The sequence below is a fragment of the Haliaeetus albicilla genome, chromosome 15 (genome assembly GCF_947461875.1).
Source record: "Haliaeetus albicilla chromosome 15, bHalAlb1.1, whole genome shotgun sequence".
NCBI classification, from domain to species: domain Eukaryota; kingdom Metazoa; phylum Chordata; class Aves; order Accipitriformes; family Accipitridae; genus Haliaeetus; species Haliaeetus albicilla.
In genome coordinates this window covers 20,131,431-20,153,596 of record NC_091497.1, presented here as the reverse complement: position 1 = coordinate 20,153,596, position 22,166 = coordinate 20,131,431, and the positions used below count along the sequence as shown (strand labels likewise).

Below are 22,166 nucleotides of genomic sequence, written 5' to 3'. Positions count from 1 at the left end.
TAATCCTGAAATGGCAACAGATAAAGGTACACAGCAGTAGACTATCGTTTCATGATTCTCCACATTCACTTTAACAGAAAGTCACCCTGCTACATTCCTCGCTGTGGTGGTGCTGTATTATATAGCGCGAGTGGCATTTGCAAAGCCTGTCATGAGTTAAGATGGTACCTCATGCCTAGTGCAATCCTGTTTTCACTGGAAAGTTAGACTGAGAAAAATAATGACTTTCTTGAGGTAAAAGGATCGCACTGGCTCTCTTTTGAAAGTCAAAAGTAAGAAAAGAAACCATTTATTCCCTTGGGGAGATGGAGTCTAATGGGTGGCCAAAAGAACAGACGGCTACTGATTTTGCAAGAAGAAAGTTTATTTCCACTTCTCTAGTAAGTTTACATGAAAAAATCAGGTGGACGTTTGCTGACTCAGAAGAGGCCTCTGAATGTGCTAAAAGCTCCTGAAATTACCATCAGACATCTTCCTGTGGCTTCAAGTCCGGCTCAGTTCAGCTGAGGTCCTCAGGCTTCCCTCACCTCATCATGATGAAACAGCTTGTCCACATCTTTCCACTCCTTCCTTACCCCTCCAAACAACGCGCGTGCAGGTCCCCATCAACTCTGGCCCTTCCCCTCCCCATCAGGACAGTGGAACACAAGTACCTTCCCTAAGAGGTATGTCTGGCGGAGCTGTTGAGTTAGGAAACCGGGGAGCCTGTCTCCATCCCGTCCCCCCGCCCACCCATCCTGGACTCCTTTGCTCCCAACCCCTCTCCCACAAGGCAGTGCTGTGCTCCACCACCGCCAAGCTCCCGACCGCCTGGGACTTGACATTTGTTCTTGTTTTCTCCTGTCTCCCCTAATGGGTATAGCACTACTAAGCGAAGAGGAATGCACAGAACAAGAGAGTTCAAAGTAATTGAGTCTACACTCATTCAGAAAGCCTGGATCCTTGCCCGCTCAGAACCTGCAGCATTTACATAGTTTCAGAAAGTTTAACCCTTTTTCATTGAACCTGGTAATGCTCTTCGAGCACAGAGCGTTGCGCTTCTCTTATCAGTGACCAAAGACGCTGAAAGGTGTCTTTCACAAACCCAGCTCTAGGTGCTTACCGCTCAACATTTCATTTCTCCTTCTTTGCTCTGTGGGACAGTAACTAAAGAGCTTGAGTTGGCATTTTTATAAGATGCTCAGGGAACTGTGTTGCAGAGGAACAATCACTTACCGTAACTCCTGAACGCGTCTGACGAATGTCTTACACAAACAGAACTGTGCTGGGTTTAAAAGAGCGTACCTGGTTTTCTGCTGCAAATTTGTCTGTTAAGGTGTAAACTCACTTCTAACTCTATCTGCAAAATCAGTGAAGAAACAGAAACGTTCCAAAATGATTATAACTGTAAACTTGTATTTTTTTTCTGATGATTAATTCTGAACAAACTCTCGTTTCAATTTAATTTAGGAGATGATGTTAGCTGGCAGCTTATTACTGGCTTTAAATTTGTAAATAAAAATGATTTGTTCAAAGAAGTATAAAATCTAGTAACAATAGAAATTCTTAAAATGGGCTATCAAATAATTTTTCTGTCTGGATATAGATATGCATTTAGACTATCTGTAAGCTAAATAGTGCACCACTGTGTAGGTCGTGTAGGTCAGATAAGCAGCGAACCTGAGCAGGAGCAGGAGTCGATCTGACTTGCCTGTTAATTGTTAGTGACAGTAGAAATGCCAAAATAAAAAAACACCCTTTAAAAATTATATAGTCTCTAGTAGTCTTCCATTGACTGTTGCTTGACAAAAGACTGTAGGACCGGGCCTATCATTAGCACAAAAACATGGCGATGGGATTGGATTTATTTACCTGCAGTTCAGACCTAATTACATCCTTTTTAAAAAATTAAAACACACTCAGAGCTGCTTCTGAAAATGTTTAAGTATACACAGAGCTTTACTCAGCGATACCGTTCTAATTAACCTACGAAAGCGTTTGCCAGAGCAGGCCCTTTATAAATGTACATATATAAAACAAAGCAAAACAAAAAAACAATTTTGAAATTATCTGTTTATCATTCATTTAATCAGATGGAGGTAAAGTGTATAATTAAAGTATGCAAGTCTCAGAAACATTTCAGTTACTACAGCCATACAATTTACATAAATGTCTGAAAGTTACTAGTATATGCTCTACATCAGATGCTGCCTAGCCCTATATTGTGCCTGACCTCAAAGAATTACAGCTAAATTAATTTCCCAACAGCATAGTGCAGTATTACTAGTTTTGCATTTTTAAAGCTGTTACAGAGCAGTTTATACTAAACTTGTCATTTCAGAGGGTCATTTCAGAGGTTCAAAGCCGAACTGGGTTGAAATAGGGTACATGAAAGGCATTCAAAAAACATAGTTTGAAGCATAACCCTAAACTAGGGCTATGTAGAGGACATTCACACAAAAACAAAACACGATTTTAAAATCTGTTGGTTAAAACACCTGTTTCTAGGCTAGAACAGGGAAAGAAATGCCAGCGATGAGTCTTCCAAAAAGGACACTGAAGTCGCATATTGTATAAATGCAAATACGTGTTAGTGTTGGACGGAAATTAGCCTGCATGACTTTAAATGCTACGCTGACAGGAGTAGCCGGATCTACGTTAGTAATAACAAGCATCAAGCTGCTAAACAGACAGTTTGTGTAAAGAAATGTTATGCTGAACTCTTTCTTTCCTGGTTCAGTAATTACCTTTCTGTATGCAGGCTCTGAGAGATCCTACTTGCTACGGACTGGAAGGCAAAGGGGAGTTTTGCCAGGCTGACCAGAAAAGTGCTTTTTTACGTTTAAAAGAAGAGCCCTGTCTGTAAACGATAGGGGATAAATGCGGGGAGGGGGAGGTTGCCAACATTTCCGCGGATTCACAGACTCTCTCCCCGCAAACCGGGAGCGCAGAGGTGGCAGGGCCAGGAGAAAGGTGGAAAGTTTGGGTTTTTTCCAAGGCTTCGCTACGTGCTGTACTTTTCCCGTCCGACGTGAGCCCTTTGGTGTTGCACAGAAGGTCGGCATCCCTCCTTTTTCTCCTGCTTCAGTGAAACACGCGGGAGCTTGGCTCAGCGTCCTGTGTCTACGGGGAAATACGCTTTGCGTCGAAACCACACCTCAAAACAAGTGAACAGAAACTTGCCTCATCCGAGATGGGGGAAAAAAGAGACAATTGTCGCGCGCTCTTTCCCTCTCCCCTTCTTCCTCCTCCTCCTCCTCCTCCTCCTCTGAGCTATTTCTGGAGCAGCGTTTTCAGAGCGTATGGTGGAGACGTATATTGCGGCGCTGAAATTTATTAGCAGCAGGTTTCGGGTGCGAGCTGCCTTCGGGACAAAAAATAATAAATTTGAATGACTGGCTTTAAAACCCTTTTGAAGATGAAAGGTAGGAGAGACGGCTGTTTTAAAAGGCCTACATTAGCGGCGCTTCTTTAAAAGACTATAAATAATACCGAAGCACGCGAGGGGCCTCGGCAGCCGGCCGCACTTGTTGAAAACCCTCTTCCACGCCGCGGCCAGCACCGCCCGCCGCCCGGCCGCGCCGCGCCGCGCCGCGCACACAGGCGGCACGCCGGCACCCCCCGGAGCCCGCTCCCCGGGGGGGGCAGCCCGGCGGCCGGCCGCGCCTCGCCGCCCGCCCGCCCGGGGCCGGGGCCGGGGCCGGGGCCGGGGCCGGGATCCGGCCACCCCGCTCCGCCGCCGCCGCCGCCGCCGCCGCCGCCGCGCTCCCCCGGGCTGGGCGCGCCGCGGGGAGGAGCCGCCCGCGCTCCCCGTAGGCAGGGCAGCCCGCAGGGCCGGCCCCCTTCGCCGGGGCTTGGTGGGGTGTAGGGGGGGGGCCGGGGGTGGAGTAGGGTGAAATAGAGGCGGGCGTGTGTCACCGGGTAGATACCCGTGGCCAGGTACAGGCGGAGGCACTGACGACACCGCAGTGGATGCGCTCTCGGGCCGGGGCTCCTGGGGAGTGAGCGCACCGAGTCGCCGCCGCCCGCCCGGAGCCGCCCCCGGGCCAGTCGCCCTGCGCCGGGGCGGGCAGCCCGTCCGCGCCGCCGCCGCCGCCGCCAGCCTGCCTCATGGCTACCAGGGTGCTGACCATGAGCGCCCGCCTGGGTCCCGTGCAGCAGCCCGAGGAGCCGGTGTTCGCGCAGCTCAAGCCCGTGCTGGGGGCCAGGGAGGCAGCGATCTTCCCCGGAGAGGACCTGAAGCAGCAGCAGCAGCAGCCGCCGCCGCCGCCGCCCCAGCAGCAGCAGCAGCAGCACCCGGGGGGCGGCGGCGGGGGCGGCGGCGCGACCCTGCCGGCGGAGGAGATGGTGCAGGTAGGCGGCGGCCGCCCCCCCCGCCCTCCCCTTTCCCTCACGGCCCACCGGCCATCGCCCCTCTCCCGCGGCGGGGCCGCCCGGCCGGGGAGCGGCCGCTGAGGAGCGGGCGGGCGGGACTGGGTGGGGCCGGGCCGCGGGGCGAGGGCAGCGGACCCCGAGGTGCGGGGCTGAGGCGGCGGCGGCGGCGGCGGCGGCGGCGGCGGCGGCGGGGCTCGTGTGCGTGTGTTGTGAGGGGGAGCGGGCCGCCCCCCGCCCAGCCCGCCTGTGCGGAGGGCCGCGGAGCGGGAACGGCTCCCGCCTTCCCGCCGGCGGAGCGCGGTCAGGCGGCCCGGGGCGCGGCTGAGGCGGCCGGCGCTGAGGCGGGGCGCGGGCTCCGGCGGCGGCTGACGGGCCGTCCCGGGGCTGGGGGGACGGGGACGGGGGGGGGGAGCAGGGCTGCCCCCGCGGGTGTGTTGAAAGCTACAGCTGCTGCCTTTGCACTTGCCCGGCGGCAGAATTAGAGCGGCCGCCTGTCCTTCTCGCCCACGCAGGGAGTCATGTTCGGGGGGGGGGGAGACACGACACACCGGGCGAGGGGGGGACTTCCCGGGACTTTCTGCCCGTCCCAGGAGGCTGTTTGGGAGCGGATCCACAGGCAAACAGCTGGAGGAGCTAAAAGCGGGAAGGCGCCGACCGCAGCCGGGCTTCGGCCCGCGGACGGTGCTCGCTCCAGAGGCGGCTCCCAGCGGCCGGGGGGCCGCGGCGGGCGCCCCTCGGAGGCGCCGGCCTCCCCCAGCCCCCGGGGTCGGGGCGACGGGGACGGGGGTCCCGGGCAGCCCCCGGTGCCGGGCAGCGGTCCGGTCCGGCGGGCGCTGCGTTTCGGCGGTGCCTTCCCCAGCGAATAAATAACTCCCGCCTTCAAAGCGAGCTGCCCTCGGCTCGTAAACAAGAGCTGGAAAAAGTAGCCTGGCATGTCGGGGCAGATCCAGATCAAAGGGACGGGAAGGCGGCTGTGTTTGTTTGTGGTGTTTACCGGGGGTCTTTGAAGAAGGGTCCTAAAATCCACTTTCGGGCAGAGTTGCAGCTCGTCAGCTGCTTTCTCTTGCGGGGTGCTAAACGGGTCTGGTATGAGCGCTCTCTTGACGGGGCAGGGGGGAATGTAGCATTTGCCCAGTGGAGAGTGCGTGATAAATGTTTTGCCGATGACTGTACCAGTAATGTATCGGGCTCCAGCCACCCACGGATTCCCTCACACCACTATGCTAAGAGAATGATTTCCCAGTAATTAAAGAGCTCTCCTAGGACCGAGGCATGGACAGGGACATGTTTATCACGCTACTAGCCTATTACGCACTGCATAGACTTTTTTTTTTTTTCTTCTAAGTGTAGTCCCAGAGACACTTTACACAAAGGATAGTCTGATGCAGTCAACCCGTCTTCTTTTTATTCGGTATTATTTATACCTTTACACTTTGGTGTCGTATTTCCAATCAGATACCTTTCTTTTAAGGATGAAAAATCCTGGAAGTGTAGAAAATATATATATAAAAACATTACTTGAAGTATTAGCATTCAAATAGCCAGCTGAGGATGTGGCTTTTAAAGTTAGCATTTCAAAGAGAAGCGGGTGAAACAGATAGGCAGTCACCCTGCTAAAGCAGTGAATTCCAGAGCCGGAGATCTGCAGATTAGGCACAGCGCCTGTCATCTGTGCCTCATGCTGTCTTGTAGGCACAAAAGATGAAAAGTTTGTCGTAAGCTGAAACATCAGATCGATCTTAATGCTTGCTCTGCGTGAACAACTTGTGCCATGACTTTATCTCCTTGTCCTTGATGATGTTGATTAGCGTGCCGATTATAAAGGACAGGTTTTCATTAGCGTGAATGTTTATAACTTCCTCCGTAGGTAGCTTGCGGCTGGCTGAACAGTATTGCCTTTTATTTCCAAAGCCTCCCGCGACTCGCATGCCATCGTCTTTCTTAGTTGGTAACAAATCATGTGGATTACGGTCTGTTTTGCTTTTGTAGACAAGATGTGAAATGGAGAAATACCTGGCACCTCAGCTCCCACCCGTTCCCGTCATCCCTGAACATAAGAAATACAGAAGAGACAGTGCCTCGGTTGTAGACCAGTTTTTCACTGACAGCGAAGGGTTGCCTTACAGCATCAACATGAACGTCTTCCTCCCTGACATTAGCCACCTGAGAACTGGCCTGTACAAATCTCAGAGACCCTGTGTAACCCACATCAAGACAGAGCCGGTCACCATCTTCAGTCACCAGAGCGAAACTACTGCCCCTGCCCCCGCCCCTACTCAGGCCCTCCCCGAATTTACCAGCATCTTCAGCTCTCACCAAACTCCTGATGTGAACAACATTTTCATCAAGCAGGAGCTTCCTACTCCAGATGTTCATCTTTCCGTCACGCCCCAGCAAGGCCAGTTATATCAGCTCTTGAGCTCACCGGATTTAGATATGCCCAACACTACTACTCAGGCAGCCGTGATGGACTCCCTTAACAATGTCTCCATGCCGTCAGCCATGGCGGGCCTTAACACGCTCTCCTCGGCTGTTCCACAGACTGCAATGAAACAGTTCCAGGGCATCCCCCCCTGCACCTACACCATGCCAAACCAGTTTCTGCAGCAGCAGGCCACTTATTTCCCTCCTTCGCCCCCAAGCTCAGAGCCTGGAAGTCCAGACAGACAAGCAGAGATGCTACAGAATTTAACCCCTCCTCCGTCATATGCCGCAACTATAGCTTCCAAGCTGGCAATTCACAATCCGAATTTACCAGCGACTCTGCCCATAACCCCCCAGAACATCCAACCAGTCAGATACAACAGGAGAAGTAACCCAGATTTGGAGAAAAGACGTATTCACTACTGTGACTATCCCGGTAAGCAATCTGGGCCAGAAAGTCCCAGCTCTTGCAATAGAAAAAAGTGTGAATAATCATGGATGAGGTACAAGTGGTTTTCTTTAGCTGTACTCTACACCTAGGGAGAAGCAAGTAATTTCTTGTCAAAGTAGAATTTCTCTTCTTTGTTTTTTTATTTTGTGTGGCACACTTTCACATGCTTTAAAAAAATATGTACCCTTTTCTTCCTGTCATTTGTAATTCTCCTAAACACCTGAGCTCATTTTACCGTGTTACAAAACTTGTAATCCATAGAAAAAAACCCCGATGGCCTTCTCTGATGTAATTCAGTGTGACAGTGCAGCTCCTGCTCTCGCTTTTCCAATACCTGTGATGGAGCAGAGGCTCAGTTTGAATCTGCTGGCACTGAAAGAACCGTTTCAGCTCCCGGTAGCCGAGGCCATGGCTGTATCTTCCCTGTTATGAACAGGGGATTCAGCTGCCCACATAAATCCATTAAAGCCACCTCTGAAAATTGTCCACAGATTGTTCCCTTCCAGCCTCTCCTTCTCCTACACTGAAGGGGAAGAGGGACCAGACTATAAACTGTGCCTCCGTGTAGTATATGGTCCCAGATACAAGGCGCTTACACTCATCCGAGCACGGAGACAAATTGCTGCTCGTGGTTGATCTCCCCCTTTACCAACATAACTCTCAGCAGTGTATCACCCGTTCGGTGTGCCGTATGGTAAATGCTCAGTGGAAGAGTTATGCTGAGCTCTGGGTGACGATGACACCGAGTCTGGCTTGATCAAATCCTCTAGAAACTTTTAAAAAAAAATATACTCCCCCTCTCAGTTGTTAAGTTAGGTAGCAGGTGTTACTGCACATAGATTGTAGCAGCTATTGGTCTATACTACATTACAAGGTAGTAAGTCTACCAGAAACGTAGGCATTTTTCTCTTTTCTATGTAAAGCGGCATATCCCTAGGAGCTTTCTATATCAAATTTTACTTCTAAGTGATGATGGTGCCAGAAGGTAGTAAACTTAAATGTTTCCAGATAGTACCCCAGCACTGAGTGAGGAAGTTTAAACGTAACGTGGAGCATTCCTGTTCTCCCTACTGAAATGCCTCTCTGCTTTTTTGTTTTGTTTTGTTTTGTTTTAGGCTGCACGAAAGTTTATACAAAGTCTTCTCACTTAAAAGCGCACCTGAGAACTCACACGGGTATGTACTCACTCTCCCACTGTCTCTTCTTCATTCATGGCTTACACATTTTCTGAGAAAGCAAGCATGTTTGATCTGCCATCTTCTCCCTGTTTTCTGTAGAGTTCTGTGGGTTCAGGCTGGCAGTTCAGCTAAGAAAAACTTAAGATTTGGTCAGTGACAAGAAAAATCAGTTTTATTCTTGTTGCAGTTTTGTTAAACCATTTATAATATAGAACTCAAAATAGCTAAGAATGAAACAGATTGAAACTTTCCTTTTCAATCTTAAATGCCATAAAGTGTTAAAAAAAAAGGGGGGGCCTTTTTTTCCCCTTGAATAATGAATTGAGTGTAGTAAACATGCTACAGTTTTCAAGATTTATCTAAATAGGTAGAATTTTCTGGTTTCGGCTTTCTCTTTGACCTGTTAGAATTATTTAATCTTAGCATTTTTCAGAAACATCATGAAAACTCCCAAGATATCTCCATTTCCTTTGTCCTTAGCATTAAGTGTGCTTTATTTTTTTTTTTTTTCAAGACAAGTGGTTCTATGTATTTATTTTTTTAAAAAAAGACATAATTTCAATTTTTTGTCAGTGAAAGACATTAAAATGGAGGAAATTAAAAGTGTCAGTGTGTCACACTTGTCTTTTGTACCTCAGTCAAATTCTGCCTGCAGCTACAGAGGCAGTCCCGTTCATGGGCCCGCGTGGAGTGGAGCTGGGGACAGTGTTGCTTGTGTGTGAGCGCAGGAGCCATGCGTGTAGAGGACAGCAGCTGGGCGGTAGAACCACCCTAGATGCTCTTCCTAAGCATTCACCTGCTGAGGCAGGGGGAAGGAGGAGAGAGGGAGATGGGGAGAAAAACAGTAGCTCACCAATACTACACCTGAAACTATTTAGGGCAGTACAGAACTGGTCATGCTAAATCAGTGAAAAGCACATGGCTGATTTTGTAAAGAAATCAAATTAGAGGGCTGCAATTCCTGTTTTTTAAAAGTGAGTATGAACCCCAGCTCTTTTATGCATGGACCTCAATTCATAGCAAAACACAAGTCACAGTTCAAGCAACTCGCTTATTGAAGCAGGCTGTCAGCGCTTCGGCTGTGCCGTTCAAGTAATGGGGTTTCACCTAAGTTTAAACCAAAAGTCAAAACAAAACTTAGCATGAGCTATGATCTAACAAAATGTTTCACTGTCTCTATGGGAACAAGGCCTTCTCTTCAGCAACTATTTTGAATAGATCGTTGGATTATCGTAACGAAATTGAGTATCTCCAGGCTAAATGTTACTATGGAAATTTTGTTTTGATAAATGAGAGAGTTATCTGTGTTGCAGTCGCAGTAAAAAATTAAAAGCAACCATACAAAGATTATTGCTTTGCATTAGTAATAGACTAAACAAGAACACTGTTAAAATATTTTTGATACATATATATAATCACTCATTAGCAGTCAGCTTTGTAAGAAAGGAATATTTTCATGAGGCTATAAACCTGAATAATGTCAGAGAGTATAATCCCATTGCTCTAATAAATAATCTGTAAATTTAAGAGCGTGTGATTTCCACTTACGCACTTTAGCCAGCAACTAAATACCAGTTTTAAATATCTCACTTGCTATTATACAATAACTGGGAAGAGAGATAAAAGCAAAGCTTTAGCCTAAAAATGAACATTACATAGTCAGCATTTGAAACGTACACTTTTGCTTTTTTAAATCAATTTATATCTTTTTTGTACCTTGAGTAGCAATGACTTCAGGGTTTATAAAGTTAATACTTGGGTGCACAGAAATACGTACCACATAGCTAATATATATTGCTTAGGGTCACTAATGTTTATTGTTGCCTTCACTTTTTTACCTATAGATATTTCACCTTAGAAATGTGGATAAATGTGCAAAGGTCAGAGGAGCTGATGTATTCATGGAAACAAGAATGTTGTTTTAGATAAAAATCTAGTGAACTTAAGCAGGTCTGTAATACAAAGGGTCTTCTGGGGAGGTGAATGAAGGGATAAACTGTCTAAAACGTGCATTACATGCAAGAATGTGAGTCCATATCCTGTTACCTGCATTATTTCAGAGTTTGCATTAGTTTAACTCTCTTGAATATTCACATAATACTTGAAGATTTCCAGCACCGATTCTGATCTCTGTCTTAACATATGGTTGAAATTTGTATTACGAGCAAGATCTCTGACTTACCCAGTACCGTAAATCGATTAAATGAATGTTAAAGTAAATGGGTGCAAACTCAGGGAAACCTGTGAAGTTGCAGAGCTCCTGCAGGAGTGCGGGGGAATCTCGCTATTGATCTCCAAAGAAAAGGGCTCGATGCCGAGGGCTAAATTGGGTGTGTGCCTCTGTGCATCCCATCCCCCAGAACTATGAGTTCATACAGCACTAGTAAGCTTTGGGTTTTTTGTGGGTTTTTTTTAAAGGACTTTGTGAAGCTTTTACCTTCAAAGTCTAAAGCAAGTGTCACGTAATCCATTTTAATAAAGTTGTGTGTGATATTCTTTAAAATCCCTTCAGGGATAGCAGACCTGTTTATCTGGCTAAACCCGTTCTTTAGTAATCATGGACCACTGAAGTTGTTTTCTCCTTATTCTTAGTTTCTTAACAATACCTTTTAAAATTGGCTGCAGTCTCTGTCTCATCCCAACCAGTCCCCGCCCTTCTCAGCAATCTGTCATCTTAAAATAAAAGAGCCTGCAGCAAAGTTTGTCTGCCATTAAAAGTCAAGACAGACCTTATGGTTTTCCTTTTGTATTGGAAAATCTCAGCCTTTTCACAGTATTTATTTAGCAGCCTTTCTCTTCTGAAAGGCTTTCACTGGGTTTAAGAGATGTTTTTTGAGAGCAAACCTAAGGGAAATGTTATTTTTGATAGGTGGAATGTAGGCTGTAGTCTTTTTTTCAATTCAGATATGAACACAGTCAGACTTTATAAATTACATTTAAATAAAACTATAGGAAATGGGCAAGAGGAAAATCCCTTACATTTTTCTTCTTAGGTGTTCTCAAGGTGTTTACCTTACACCAAATCAGGTGGTATAAGCTGGTATAGTTATTCCGATTTAATGTAATTACACTCGACTTTTGCTGTTGATTAGGAATCCAGCATTTACGTAAAGAGCTAAGCAAAGTTAATGTATTTGTACCAGTTGCTGAAGCAAGCACATGTTTTTCTTTCTCTAGGTAATGCTTTAGCATTTGTAAATTATGAAGTAAATTCTAGTTGTTGGTAAACTGGTAACCCAAAAATTGAACATGAACAAAGATTGGAATGCTGCAAAGATACAGAACATATTGTACCCATCTCCATGCAGTTCTGGAGCAGATGTTTGGTACATTTTAATACCTTAAAACACTTCAGGATGGTATCTTAACTCTGTATTAGTTGTTCCTGAAACAGGTAAAATGGGATTCAGTGTGCTAAAGTACCTGTTGGAACATCTCTCAAAACGGATTGGATTTTTTTGACCTTTTAAAGCAGGGATTTTCTTTTAAAATAATTTTACCTGTTAGTCATGGAACAAGTTTTGTCTCATAACCGGCATTGTGCAACTACGGTATATAATGGGGGAGGGGGTTATGCATTTATTGCAGGCTGTCCAGCAGTAAAACCACCTTAAGGCTCTGGCATAACAGCTGTACGTCCAACTTGAAAACTGTGCCAAATGTCAGTGAAAAGCAGTTACTTGTGTGTTGTGAATAAACGTAATTCGGTTCCTTTTCTGTCATCTGAGTATATACCTATATATTAAGTAATCCTTTAGAAGCAGCAGTCCTGTAACTTACCCTGTTAGATCTCTTTATACGTTAAAGATTTGGACTGTGGAAGTTAAGCCTTTGATATGCAGGCACCTGGAATACCCTACCTGTACCCTACCTGTAACACTGCAGAAGAGCCGCTGGCTCCAGGCTTTTCTATTATTTCTGCAAACAGCTGCACACTTCAGAATTGTGTATGGTTTTAAGAGGAAAATCTGTCATTGTTTTGAACACATCAAGGCATGCACATTGAGAACATTTTCCAGCTGCATGTTGGTTTTCCGTATACAGAGTCTTTGTACAGGCTTGTCAACTGGTCACATGGTGGGCTTGCCATTAATAGTTTCTAGCATTAACTGCAGAACTATTTCATCTCTATCTATAGATCTAGTTTGTATTTGGTGATGGGAAGTGGAAGCCGAGATAACTCGAGAGAAATGGCATTTCTCTAAATGAGATGCACTCAAAATACTTCCACCGTCCCTAGTTATTTCAAATGTTTATGTAGGCATGGGACAGCTGCTGACTTGTGCGGTTCCTCAAGGTGTTAAACATTTTATTTTATTTTAGATCTCTGCCTCAATAGATCCAGAATTAGGCTCTGATGGTACACCAGAATTAGAACCAGTTGTGTGAGATAGACTTCAGCAGTCCATAGGACTTGGCACTCCGAGTTTACCATAGCTGTAGACAGATGCTTTTTAAAAAAGGTGGTACCATATAGAATTGCCTGGGAATTCAGGACGCCCGTTGTTCAAAAGGGAAGACAAGTAGTAGTTGGACTCCTGCTGGAAAAAAAGCAGCATACGAAAACATGTGTTGACTCAAATCATCCTGAGACTCAGGTGAGGGATTTCACTCATGGTGTACAAGTGGAGAACGGAGGCTCCAAAAGACTCTGCCTTGCTCGTGGTTGCAGCCTTCTTTGTACGTAGCAAACCTCATCCTGGAAAAATCTTTGCACCATGAAAATAGCTATTAAGTAATATTTCTGTGCAGATTCTGCTGCTTTAACGTGTTAGATGAGTCAGCCGCACAGATGATACTTTAAGGAGGTGTCAGTAAGTGGCCATCATTGATAGAGTCAATAAGGAAAAATGGAGGAGAGTTAAATAAAACTGTTGACAAAGTGCATTAAAGTGCAGCGTTGCTAGATGCTGCTGGAGAATATGTTGGTATCTTTTATTTATGAATTCTGCTAAATCCATTAGTTGCCTGTGAGAAATGGAAGTACATTATTTTCCTGTGCAAACCACAGTTTAAGGGAAAAGAATGCTTTTTTTTTTTTTAAACACTTTGTGAATGATCGCAGACCTTGGAATTAATTGATCCAGTTCTTTATCTGTAGTCATAACCTAAATGAGACATGTTTAAATGTGTTGCTCAAAAGGGGGTGAAATCTTAGCAACATAAACCTAAATTTTAATTAAATATTGCTGGTCATTCACATCAGCATCCAGCACGCAATTTTTATGAAGCGGGAATTAAATTCCAAGGTGTCAGGTGAGGGGTACTCCTGTTAGATTTTTAGATACTGAAAAGAAAAGCCTAATATTTTCTTTCTGATTAAAAGCCTAGAAAGTCCCTCTAAGCATGAAAGCTTAAAAAAACCTGTTGTTTCTGTCAATTGCTCCCTGAGAGGATTAAACTTCAGTTCCAGGATATTTGATTCCTGATAAGGAAACTGTTGACCTAAGAGACCGGCTTTAAATATAGTTCATTTTGAGACCGCCCTACATAGGCTAATATAGTCCCAAGATTCACAGCAATTGCCGGTGATTAAAACTTTCCATTATTTGATTAGACATTCCTTATTGTAATTAATTTCTGAGCTTGACTGGGACGATTGACTCCTGGTTCCAGGGTAGTGTGTTGTTTGTTGTTTGTTAGATGACCTGCACCTCCCATTGGTGAAAGATTAGAAACATTTAAGTAATGTCCTAGTTTAGTCTGAGTATCTTGGTAGCAGCATTCCTGTCCTGTCAGGCTGCATTATTTATATTCGGTGATCTCTAACAACTCTGATTAAGGACATATTAAAACCTTTGATTTTGGCAAGTGTACAGTGCTTCGCTTTGAGTTAAAATAGCTTTAATGTATTGCTTTCAGGGTTTTGTGTGTGTGTGTGTGCATACGGTAGATGGAAATCTGGAAGTCTACAGTACGTGTTTAATAAATTCCATTTTAAGAGCACCTCTTATCTGACTGTACAAGTGCCAGGGTTATTGGTGTGAGAGCTAGAGAGCTGTTCTTGCACCACAGGCATAGTTGAGGAAATGTGTTCTTCAGCACAGGATGTGTAGACACAGCCGTGCACCCCAGATGGCATGGATTTCTTATAAACCTACTTAAAAAAAAAATTCCTTTCCTCTTTGTTTGCATATCTCCTTGAATAGAGACCACCTCTGTTAAGACAGAATGTTACACCAGAAAGAAAATAAACCATTGCACAGGCCAGTCAAGATTCCCCAGTAATCCTTGAACTGCGTAAGACAACACTTAGCAAAATAAGAGTACTTCAGGCACTGGTGGGAGCTCTGAGAAGATAATGCCTTCTGCACCTCTGTAGTCGGAAAGTGAACAATGCACAACTCTTTTGACTGTCCTCTTTGCTTACCAGTCAGTTATCATTTTTCCTGTTCACACTTTTGTTAGAGAGAGATCAAATACTCCTTGATTTATCAGTGATCGGACTTACGAAGCGCAACAGCTATCTGTTACAGGATTCCTTAAAATGTTTCCTTGTGAAGTAGTACTTAAATGGTCACCCTCTAGCCATTACTATACTAGGCAGAGGCTTTATCACATTTTAAAATGTGCAGCGTAAGTTAAACATTCATATCATTGGTGGGCTGGATGTTTCAAGAACTAAATTTATTTTGTCACAAAATAAGCTGGACTTACCTTGCATACTGTCAGCCCTCTGATCCATCTCTGTCATGGACAACCGAGAATTTCAGTGCACTAAAGAGCTTTTAAACACCTGAGGGATTTTTTATTTTGAAATGTCAGCTTTCTGCTCTTTCTCTAAAAAACCCCACTGTTTCAAAAAAGGGCAAAAACCCAACCAACAAGCTGCTTGTAACAACAACTACAGCACTTAGTCAATGGCGGAAGGAAGGTCTAATTTTAGGTAAACGTTGGGAGCTAAAAACTTTTGAATGAGTGTAGACATACACCCAAGCAACCACTTTCAGTTCCAGTCAGCCTGGAAGAGACCAGAGTTTAAAACCATGATGCTATGAACTAGAGGAAAGCTATTTCAGACAAACTAAAACAGAGAAAAAACATTTCATTTGTTCTTATTTTTTCTAAAAATTTGAGGCTACAGCATGTCAGGGAATCATGACAGTCACTGCCAGTGGCTAGAATTAATGTTAGGAAAGCAATCGGTGCATTTTGACATGACTAAATCCTAAGAAGATAAATTAAAGGGAGAAGAGCCAACACAGTGTGCCTCACGGGTCCAGACCGTTCTCTTGCAGTACCAACAAGGATCCCAAACCTTGGGATCTACCTTGGGATAGTTTTATCTGTTGAAGTGACTGGTTAGGTTAGCATGTTATATGTGGATATCCCGACAGTTTTTTGACATCCTTGCAATCTCACAGCATTGTAAATCATTTTTTTTAACAGACAGATACATTGCAAGCAAAATAGTCTCCTTTCAGGTTAAACTCCCTTATCTCTTGCTAGGTGCTGTCTGTAAAAGAGCTTCCAAACTAAACATTAGGGCTTAAAATTTCTGTGCTGAAGTACAAGTCTGTTTCTCATGCTCCACAAATGTACTTTTTTTTAAACTGGAGAATGGATACCTATTAAAAGCTCAAGAACTTAAAAATATATTTTGTGATGTATAAGCCTAGCAAAATATTTTAAATCAATGATACTGGAAGGAGGTTATGCAGAAATCCAATTAAACTTATGAAATCCCTATCCTGTTGAAGTATAATTTAAAGGAAAGCAGTTCTGTTTCCCAGAAGTGCTGTGTATAATATTTCTGGCTTGGGAAGAAAGGTTTGGAGTGTGCTATTTGGCTGGAAATCGGTACCAGCTTCCTCCATGGTGTTTTAGTTGAACAGTGTTGACATTCTAACAAATCCCGTGGAAGCTCCCCTGAAGTGGAGGAGTTAGCTGTTTTCTTGCTTTTACAGTGAAATATCTGTTTGATACCACAATCGTGTTCCAGTAACCAAGCCGTACTGCCTTCGTATTTGATGACCAGTGGCATTCTTGGTTTAACACCCTATAGAAGCCCTAAATTGCTGGAGGAAAACCAAGTATTTCTGAAACTTTACAGCTACTGTATTTCGCACAATCATTAAAGTAAACAAATCTTACATTACTATGTAGCCAATGAAAACAGTGGATAAAGGGTTCAGTGTCCCTTGTTGTGTATACCTGCTTTTTTTAAAATAAATCTTCAACCCCAGATTTCTCAGTGCTTTAAAGTCAGCATAGCAAAGGAGTAGGATCACCTCAGAAAATAAGTAACGTGAGGCTCTTTTTCCCTTGCTGCAGGAACTTGAACCAAATTCTTATTTCTGCTAAATGACAAAAAGCATGTGTATAGGTTGAGAGAGAGAAAATACTAGCAGCTAGTTGTTCCTCTGCTTTCTTTAAAGGAGTGAAAATAATCTCCACCTTCTTTTTCTTGCCCCCCTTCCTCCCTGCCCAAAGGGAAAACATTTGAAATTGATTCAGTTCTTAAATAGAACTTTCCAACGGAAACTAGCATTACAAACATAGATATTCAGTATTTTACCCCTAGGATTTATTCAAAATAATCTGGGCCTCTACATTGGCGCTAAAAATACATTTTCCAGTTCTCACTGTTGGCCAAAGCAGGGGTTAAAAGCAGCGTTCTGGCTTTAATTTCCAGTACATAAAAGTAACACTGTTAAAACAATCTGTGTAAGGCACCAGCTCGTTCCCCTCTGCACATCCCCTGAGCACTGCTCCGTTTAGCTCAGGTCTGCAGAAGTTGGCCGGCAAGGAGAAGCAGTGCCGTTCTGCATGGCGCTGCCTAGCTTTTCCCCTGAGCTGTTGCAGGAGGGGGATTCGTGGCTGTGGCATGCATTGAAGTGGCTGTAACAGTGGCGTAAGTTTCTAGATAGTGTCTCTGGGAAGCTGGGTCCCCTGGAGTTTGATGGCCATTGGATTCAGTGTTGACTTGGAAGCTGTAGCACCCAGCAAGGCACGAGGTTCACCGCTGCCCCAACTGCTGGCAGCTCGTATGCCAGAAGCCTTCAAATCACCTGCTGATGCTGCTCGCAGGTTAGAAAAAAGTTTTAATGGGGGGCAGCAGTTTTGTTTGGACTCAAACAGAGTCAGGTACAGGTACAGTCAGTATGCAGGACAACTTTGAGAGTGCTATTTCAGTACAGTGTAGTTTACAGTGAAGTTTCATATACTTCATACCTCCTCAGTGGCAGGTTTGGAAACTGTGATTTCAATCTCCTGGTCCACATTCTGGTCTTGTTCGGTCTGGATACTCTTAGGCTTTTGTTCAATAAGTGCTATTTGCCCAGCCTCTTCACCATTTCTCTCATTGCCCATGTAATTCTGCAAAATGGATAGGCGTTTGAGTATACAGAGGGCTGACCATATACATGCTCTCTCTCTGGGCAGTTAGGGTGGGCAGATCACAAGATTGCGAGTTTAGCGTGACAGTTTTAAGTGAAAGTTTTTAAAGAAGAGTTTGAAGGTAATATGGGGGAAGAGGGGAAAGAAAGGAGAAAAAGAAAGAAATACGCTGGCTTTAAGTTAAGGTGCTTCAAATGCAGGAGTAATGCTTTTGTGCAACCTCCATGTGTGCACGTGTGTTTTAACACAAAGTGTTCACGGAAGATCTCCCTGGTGATATGCTTGTGGATCAGCAATACAGTCTTTTACAGACTGCATTAATAACCCAGTTTAAATACATTGAAAATGATGTATATAGTGCAAAAGATCCTCGCTGAATAGCGATCTTTCCTGTCATTCTGCTGTGAAGACCAAATGTGTTATCTCAACTGGCTTCATGGATGTTAGAAAAGCTTTACGCATTGGGTTTGAATGAAATCTGTGTTTTAACCGATAGTATATGTTGCATGGAGAAAAAAAAGAGTCATATATATTAGATCATTCCAGTCTTCAATCAGTATCAGGCAGAGTAAATTCAGCTATGATAGAAAGTTGTAATGATTTGTGTTCTGATTTGCCATCCACCAAATAATTTTGAACTCTGTGAGAGGTGATGCCAGGCTCTAAGTTTGTTTTTCTTAAAGGATGATATGTTTCCACTGTGATTTCAATAAATCCCAGTCGTCGTTTATGCAAAGAGGTGGTTGGTTGGTTGGGTGGTTAGTTTTTCTTGTAGAGGTCTGCTTCTGCTTGTGACACTGCTGCCAACATGAAGTCACGTCCCCATTGTGAGCAAAGGGCTGATTCTGCTCTTAGCAGTGGATGGAAAGTTACTAGTTAGTTGATCAGAAGAAGCAGTAGAAACTCCCAGACAAAACCAGTTTCATAATTTCATCTGAATGATAAATTAGCATCTCTGAAGTAATGATTTTGAGCTTCTCAAACGGTGTGCTCTGCATAACTGGTGCAGAACAGTCTGATAGCAGGATTCTAGCTTCTGTCCTCCTGCGTGCTTGTGTGATGGTAAAACAGGGAAAAGTAGGAGCCACTCCACAGTGCTGTAGGGTTGAGACTGTGAGGGTAAAGGTCTGAGACCAATGGAGAGAGAAGATCTTTAAGATGTGTTCAGAAGGACTTTTTGGAAATCTTGGCCTTGGTCTGATTCTGGTCCAGATGAAGCTACTGCCGAGTGCTTTGATAAACTCTGGTTTCTTTTTGGTTTTGCCAAATGGGTCAAGTTAATATAAAGGATATAGATAGCAATCGACTCTCCCAACTGAAAGGTGTTTCTGTCAACCAACAGCCTATAAATAGGTAATCGTAGCCTCTTTATTTATACGAAGCTTGCTTGTATGGTGACATCATGTCCGTACCAGCTCCTGAGCAGGTGTATGTACATGCTTAAAGTTCTGGTTTCACACAGAAGCCATCTTGGCTTTGTGGCCAGTGGCTTCATGTTTCTCCCATTTCAACAAACAAATCTATAAATTATAGACATGCTTAAGATACTCCATTTATAGTTCTAAAATGGATGAATGCAGATATTTTGGGTGCTTGGGCCAGTGTATTCAAGACTAGCTGGATATTTCAAAGTTCTATTCAGAGCTTCTGCAACACATGAAGTTTTCAGAGACACCATGCTCCCGCTGTGACAGTATAGACTGATGGAGACAGCAAACACTTGCCACCTCTAAAATACAGCTTTCTAAGCACCTGACTGCAGACATTCAATTCTGAAAACGGGTGCTTTGGTCTTTTAAGTGCTTTCTCCTATATATAGCTAGCCCAAACCAGGATACTGCGAGTTTTTATTGCCTCTGACATTTTAGAAAATACTATCCTCGTTGTGTTTGTAACACACTGTGCTTCTCTCTTCACACATCAGAAGCTCTTGAACTGATTTGCACACTAAAAAGAATCTTTTTAGAAATCTTCCTTCCCATTTCAGACCTCTTAAAAAAAGCTCTGTATAACTTAATTTACCCATCTTTAAAAGGTGCAAGTGTAAGTTACAAACTAGGCCGGATTGTCATGTGAGACTGCTCTTTTTTTCCTACTCCCTCATACTGAGATGAGTGTAAGGGAGCCTATTTCAGTCTCATGCAGGTTTTTTACCTCTGCATTTCTGTACCATTGCTGTCTCCAATTTGTATGTTTGAAAGTTTGTTAGGTTTTACTGAGGTATTAAATCACAGATTCAAGAGCAAAATTGCTGAAAAAACAAAGGAGCTGTTAGTTTGGGGCATACTGAATAGAGCTGTGAGTAATTGGGGAACGTCAGCTTCTGTTTTGTCATTTATTTCTTCTTTAAATTGAAGAGCAATGCCATTCAATGTGATCTCGCATCAGTTTTCTCCCAAAGAGTGACAGCTGACAGTCTCATTTCTCTGTGCTCTCTTTCAGGTGAGAAACCGTACAAGTGCACCTGGGAAGGCTGCGACTGGAGATTTGCTCGCTCGGATGAATTAACACGCCACTACAGGAAGCACACGGGGGCAAAGCCCTTCCAGTGTGCTGTCTGCAATCGCAGCTTCTCCCGCTCCGATCACCTGGCTCTCCACATGAAGAGGCATCAGAACTAAAAGCTGGACTTGCGTTGAGGCTGTTTTGTATCTATGCAATTTCCTATTGACTCTCGACATACAACTGAAATTAGTTTAATTTTTCGAGTATGGGCTAGCCATTTAAAAGAAATCTCAAAAGAAACTGGAAATGTATATTTTGTATATTTATGCAGAAAAAGGGAAAACACTGTATCACAATACCAGAGTGTTTGGTCGTTTGTTTGCTTTCATGATGTATATGGCTTTAGTCGGCAGGTTTCATCTCTTTACAAGTATTATGTCTTGACACATTGCAGCTTTATAAATTTTTTTTTCTCTTGCGGTGTTTTGACCAAAGCACTGTCATTATTGTGACAATGTTTAGTAAACAAATTAATGAGAGGCTGCAGATGAATGAACGCAGTGGAAAAGCCATGAATTGTAATCTGTCAGGTTTTTACTGGACATACTTAGTACTTGTGGGGGTTTTTAAAATGTTAAGTCGTTCTGTGGAGATAAAACTACGTAGAAAAATTCATAAACAGCCATAGAACAAAACATTTTGTTCTGTATGTTGCATGTTTGCTATGACAAAGATTTTGTAAATATGCAAATCAGCTTTTTAGGTTTAATACAAAAGTTTTCTAAGAATCATCTGAAAAAAGCAGTTGTTTTACATTTGATAACATGGCACATTTACAAAAAAGTTATTTAAATACCTCTCAAAACAGTACCAACTTAGCTTCATTTTTCTTAAGACAAATGAGCTAAGCATCCAGATATTTTGTACCTGTTAACTCAAAACAGTGTGCACTGAATATTCAAAGCAGGATTTTGTTTTCAAATTGCTTAAAAGGGCAAAACAACTAGAACGAACTGTAAAGTCAATGTGGGAAGCTTAAATAACGGGGATAGTTACAAAGAACACAGAATGTTAAACCTCTTACTATAAGCTAAACTTAGTATCACTTTAAAAAGAAGGATTTAGGATGCAATTTTCATACACAGACATGTTAAGCTGGTTCAGCACCAGTATGATCTAGTTTCACGTGGATATTGCATGTAATTTAGTAGAAGGTAAAGGATACAGTAATTTCATTTAAAATTACAGTGCAGTTTAGTTAATCCACTGTTCAGATTGACACATGCAAGGAAAAATTTACTGCTGACAAAAGTAGCTGAAACTCCACTGAAGTCAATGAAGTGGTGCCCTTTTATGCTAACAATGACTTTGATCCACCGTGCTCAGCCTTGAAATAGTAGATGAAGGGCCAAAGAAGAGGTTAGACCGTGTAGGATTTGGCCAGACAACAGGAGAAAACCAAACCAACCTAATAAGTGTCTGGACTTCACAAGCCGTAACATTAAGCTGTCAACCAAAGGCTAGAATAGACAATCAAAATACCAAAAAGGGGTCTTGCAGGAAAACCTAGCTTTGTTAAAACTGTTGTTTGTCTTTATTTATTTGTGGTATATGATAGACTTTTTTTTTTTTTAAGACAATTTTACATATACTTGATAAATTATAGTTTTGTTTGTTATAGTTAGAAATGTTGCTCTTAATGTAAATAGTTGACAAACGATGTAAATAATTTTGTAAGGCTTCAAATGTTTATACGTGGAAACACATGCATAAATTGGTTGCTGTTTTGCTTCTTTTGCCTCCCCCCTACCTTATTTTTGTATTGTGGTATTTCCTATGCAAATGACGGAGCAAACAGCTGTATAGTTGTAGAATGTTTTGAGAGAGAATGAAATGGTTTATATATAAAGACTCTTTTTTTTTTTTTTTTTTTGCAAAATAAAACAAAGTGCCTAATGTGTGTGTGTGCGTGCCGC

At 43.5% G+C, this 22,166-nt stretch overlaps 1 protein-coding gene across 1 annotated transcript; it reads left to right on the top strand.

Moving 5' to 3' along the window:
* The first annotated feature begins 3,871 nt into the window (after nt 1-3,871).
* KLF5 (KLF transcription factor 5) lies at nt 3,872-22,150 on the top strand. The gene is made up of 4 exons (XM_069802569.1): nt 3,872-4,332; nt 6,343-7,213; nt 8,344-8,403; nt 20,188-22,150. The coding sequence occupies exons 1-4, from the start codon at nt 4,090-4,092 to the stop codon at nt 20,364-20,366; spliced, it is 1,353 nt and encodes a 450-aa protein (XP_069658670.1). The 5' UTR covers nt 3,872-4,089; the 3' UTR covers nt 20,367-22,150.
* The last annotated feature ends 16 nt before the right edge of the window (nt 22,151-22,166 follow it).

Bases quoted from the DNA above. Each gene is read 5' to 3' on its own strand.
- KLF5 (XM_069802569.1), top strand. From the start codon at position 4,090: ATGGCTACCAGGGTGCTGACCATGAGCGCCCGCCTGGGTCCCGTGCAG. The intron at 4,333-6,342 runs GTAGGCGGCGGC...TTGCTTTTGTAG, and splicing joins CGGCGGAGGAGATGGTGCAG to ACAAGATGTGAAATGGAGAA. The intron at 7,214-8,343 runs GTAAGCAATCTG...GTTTTGTTTTAG, and splicing joins TCACTACTGTGACTATCCCG to GCTGCACGAAAGTTTATACA.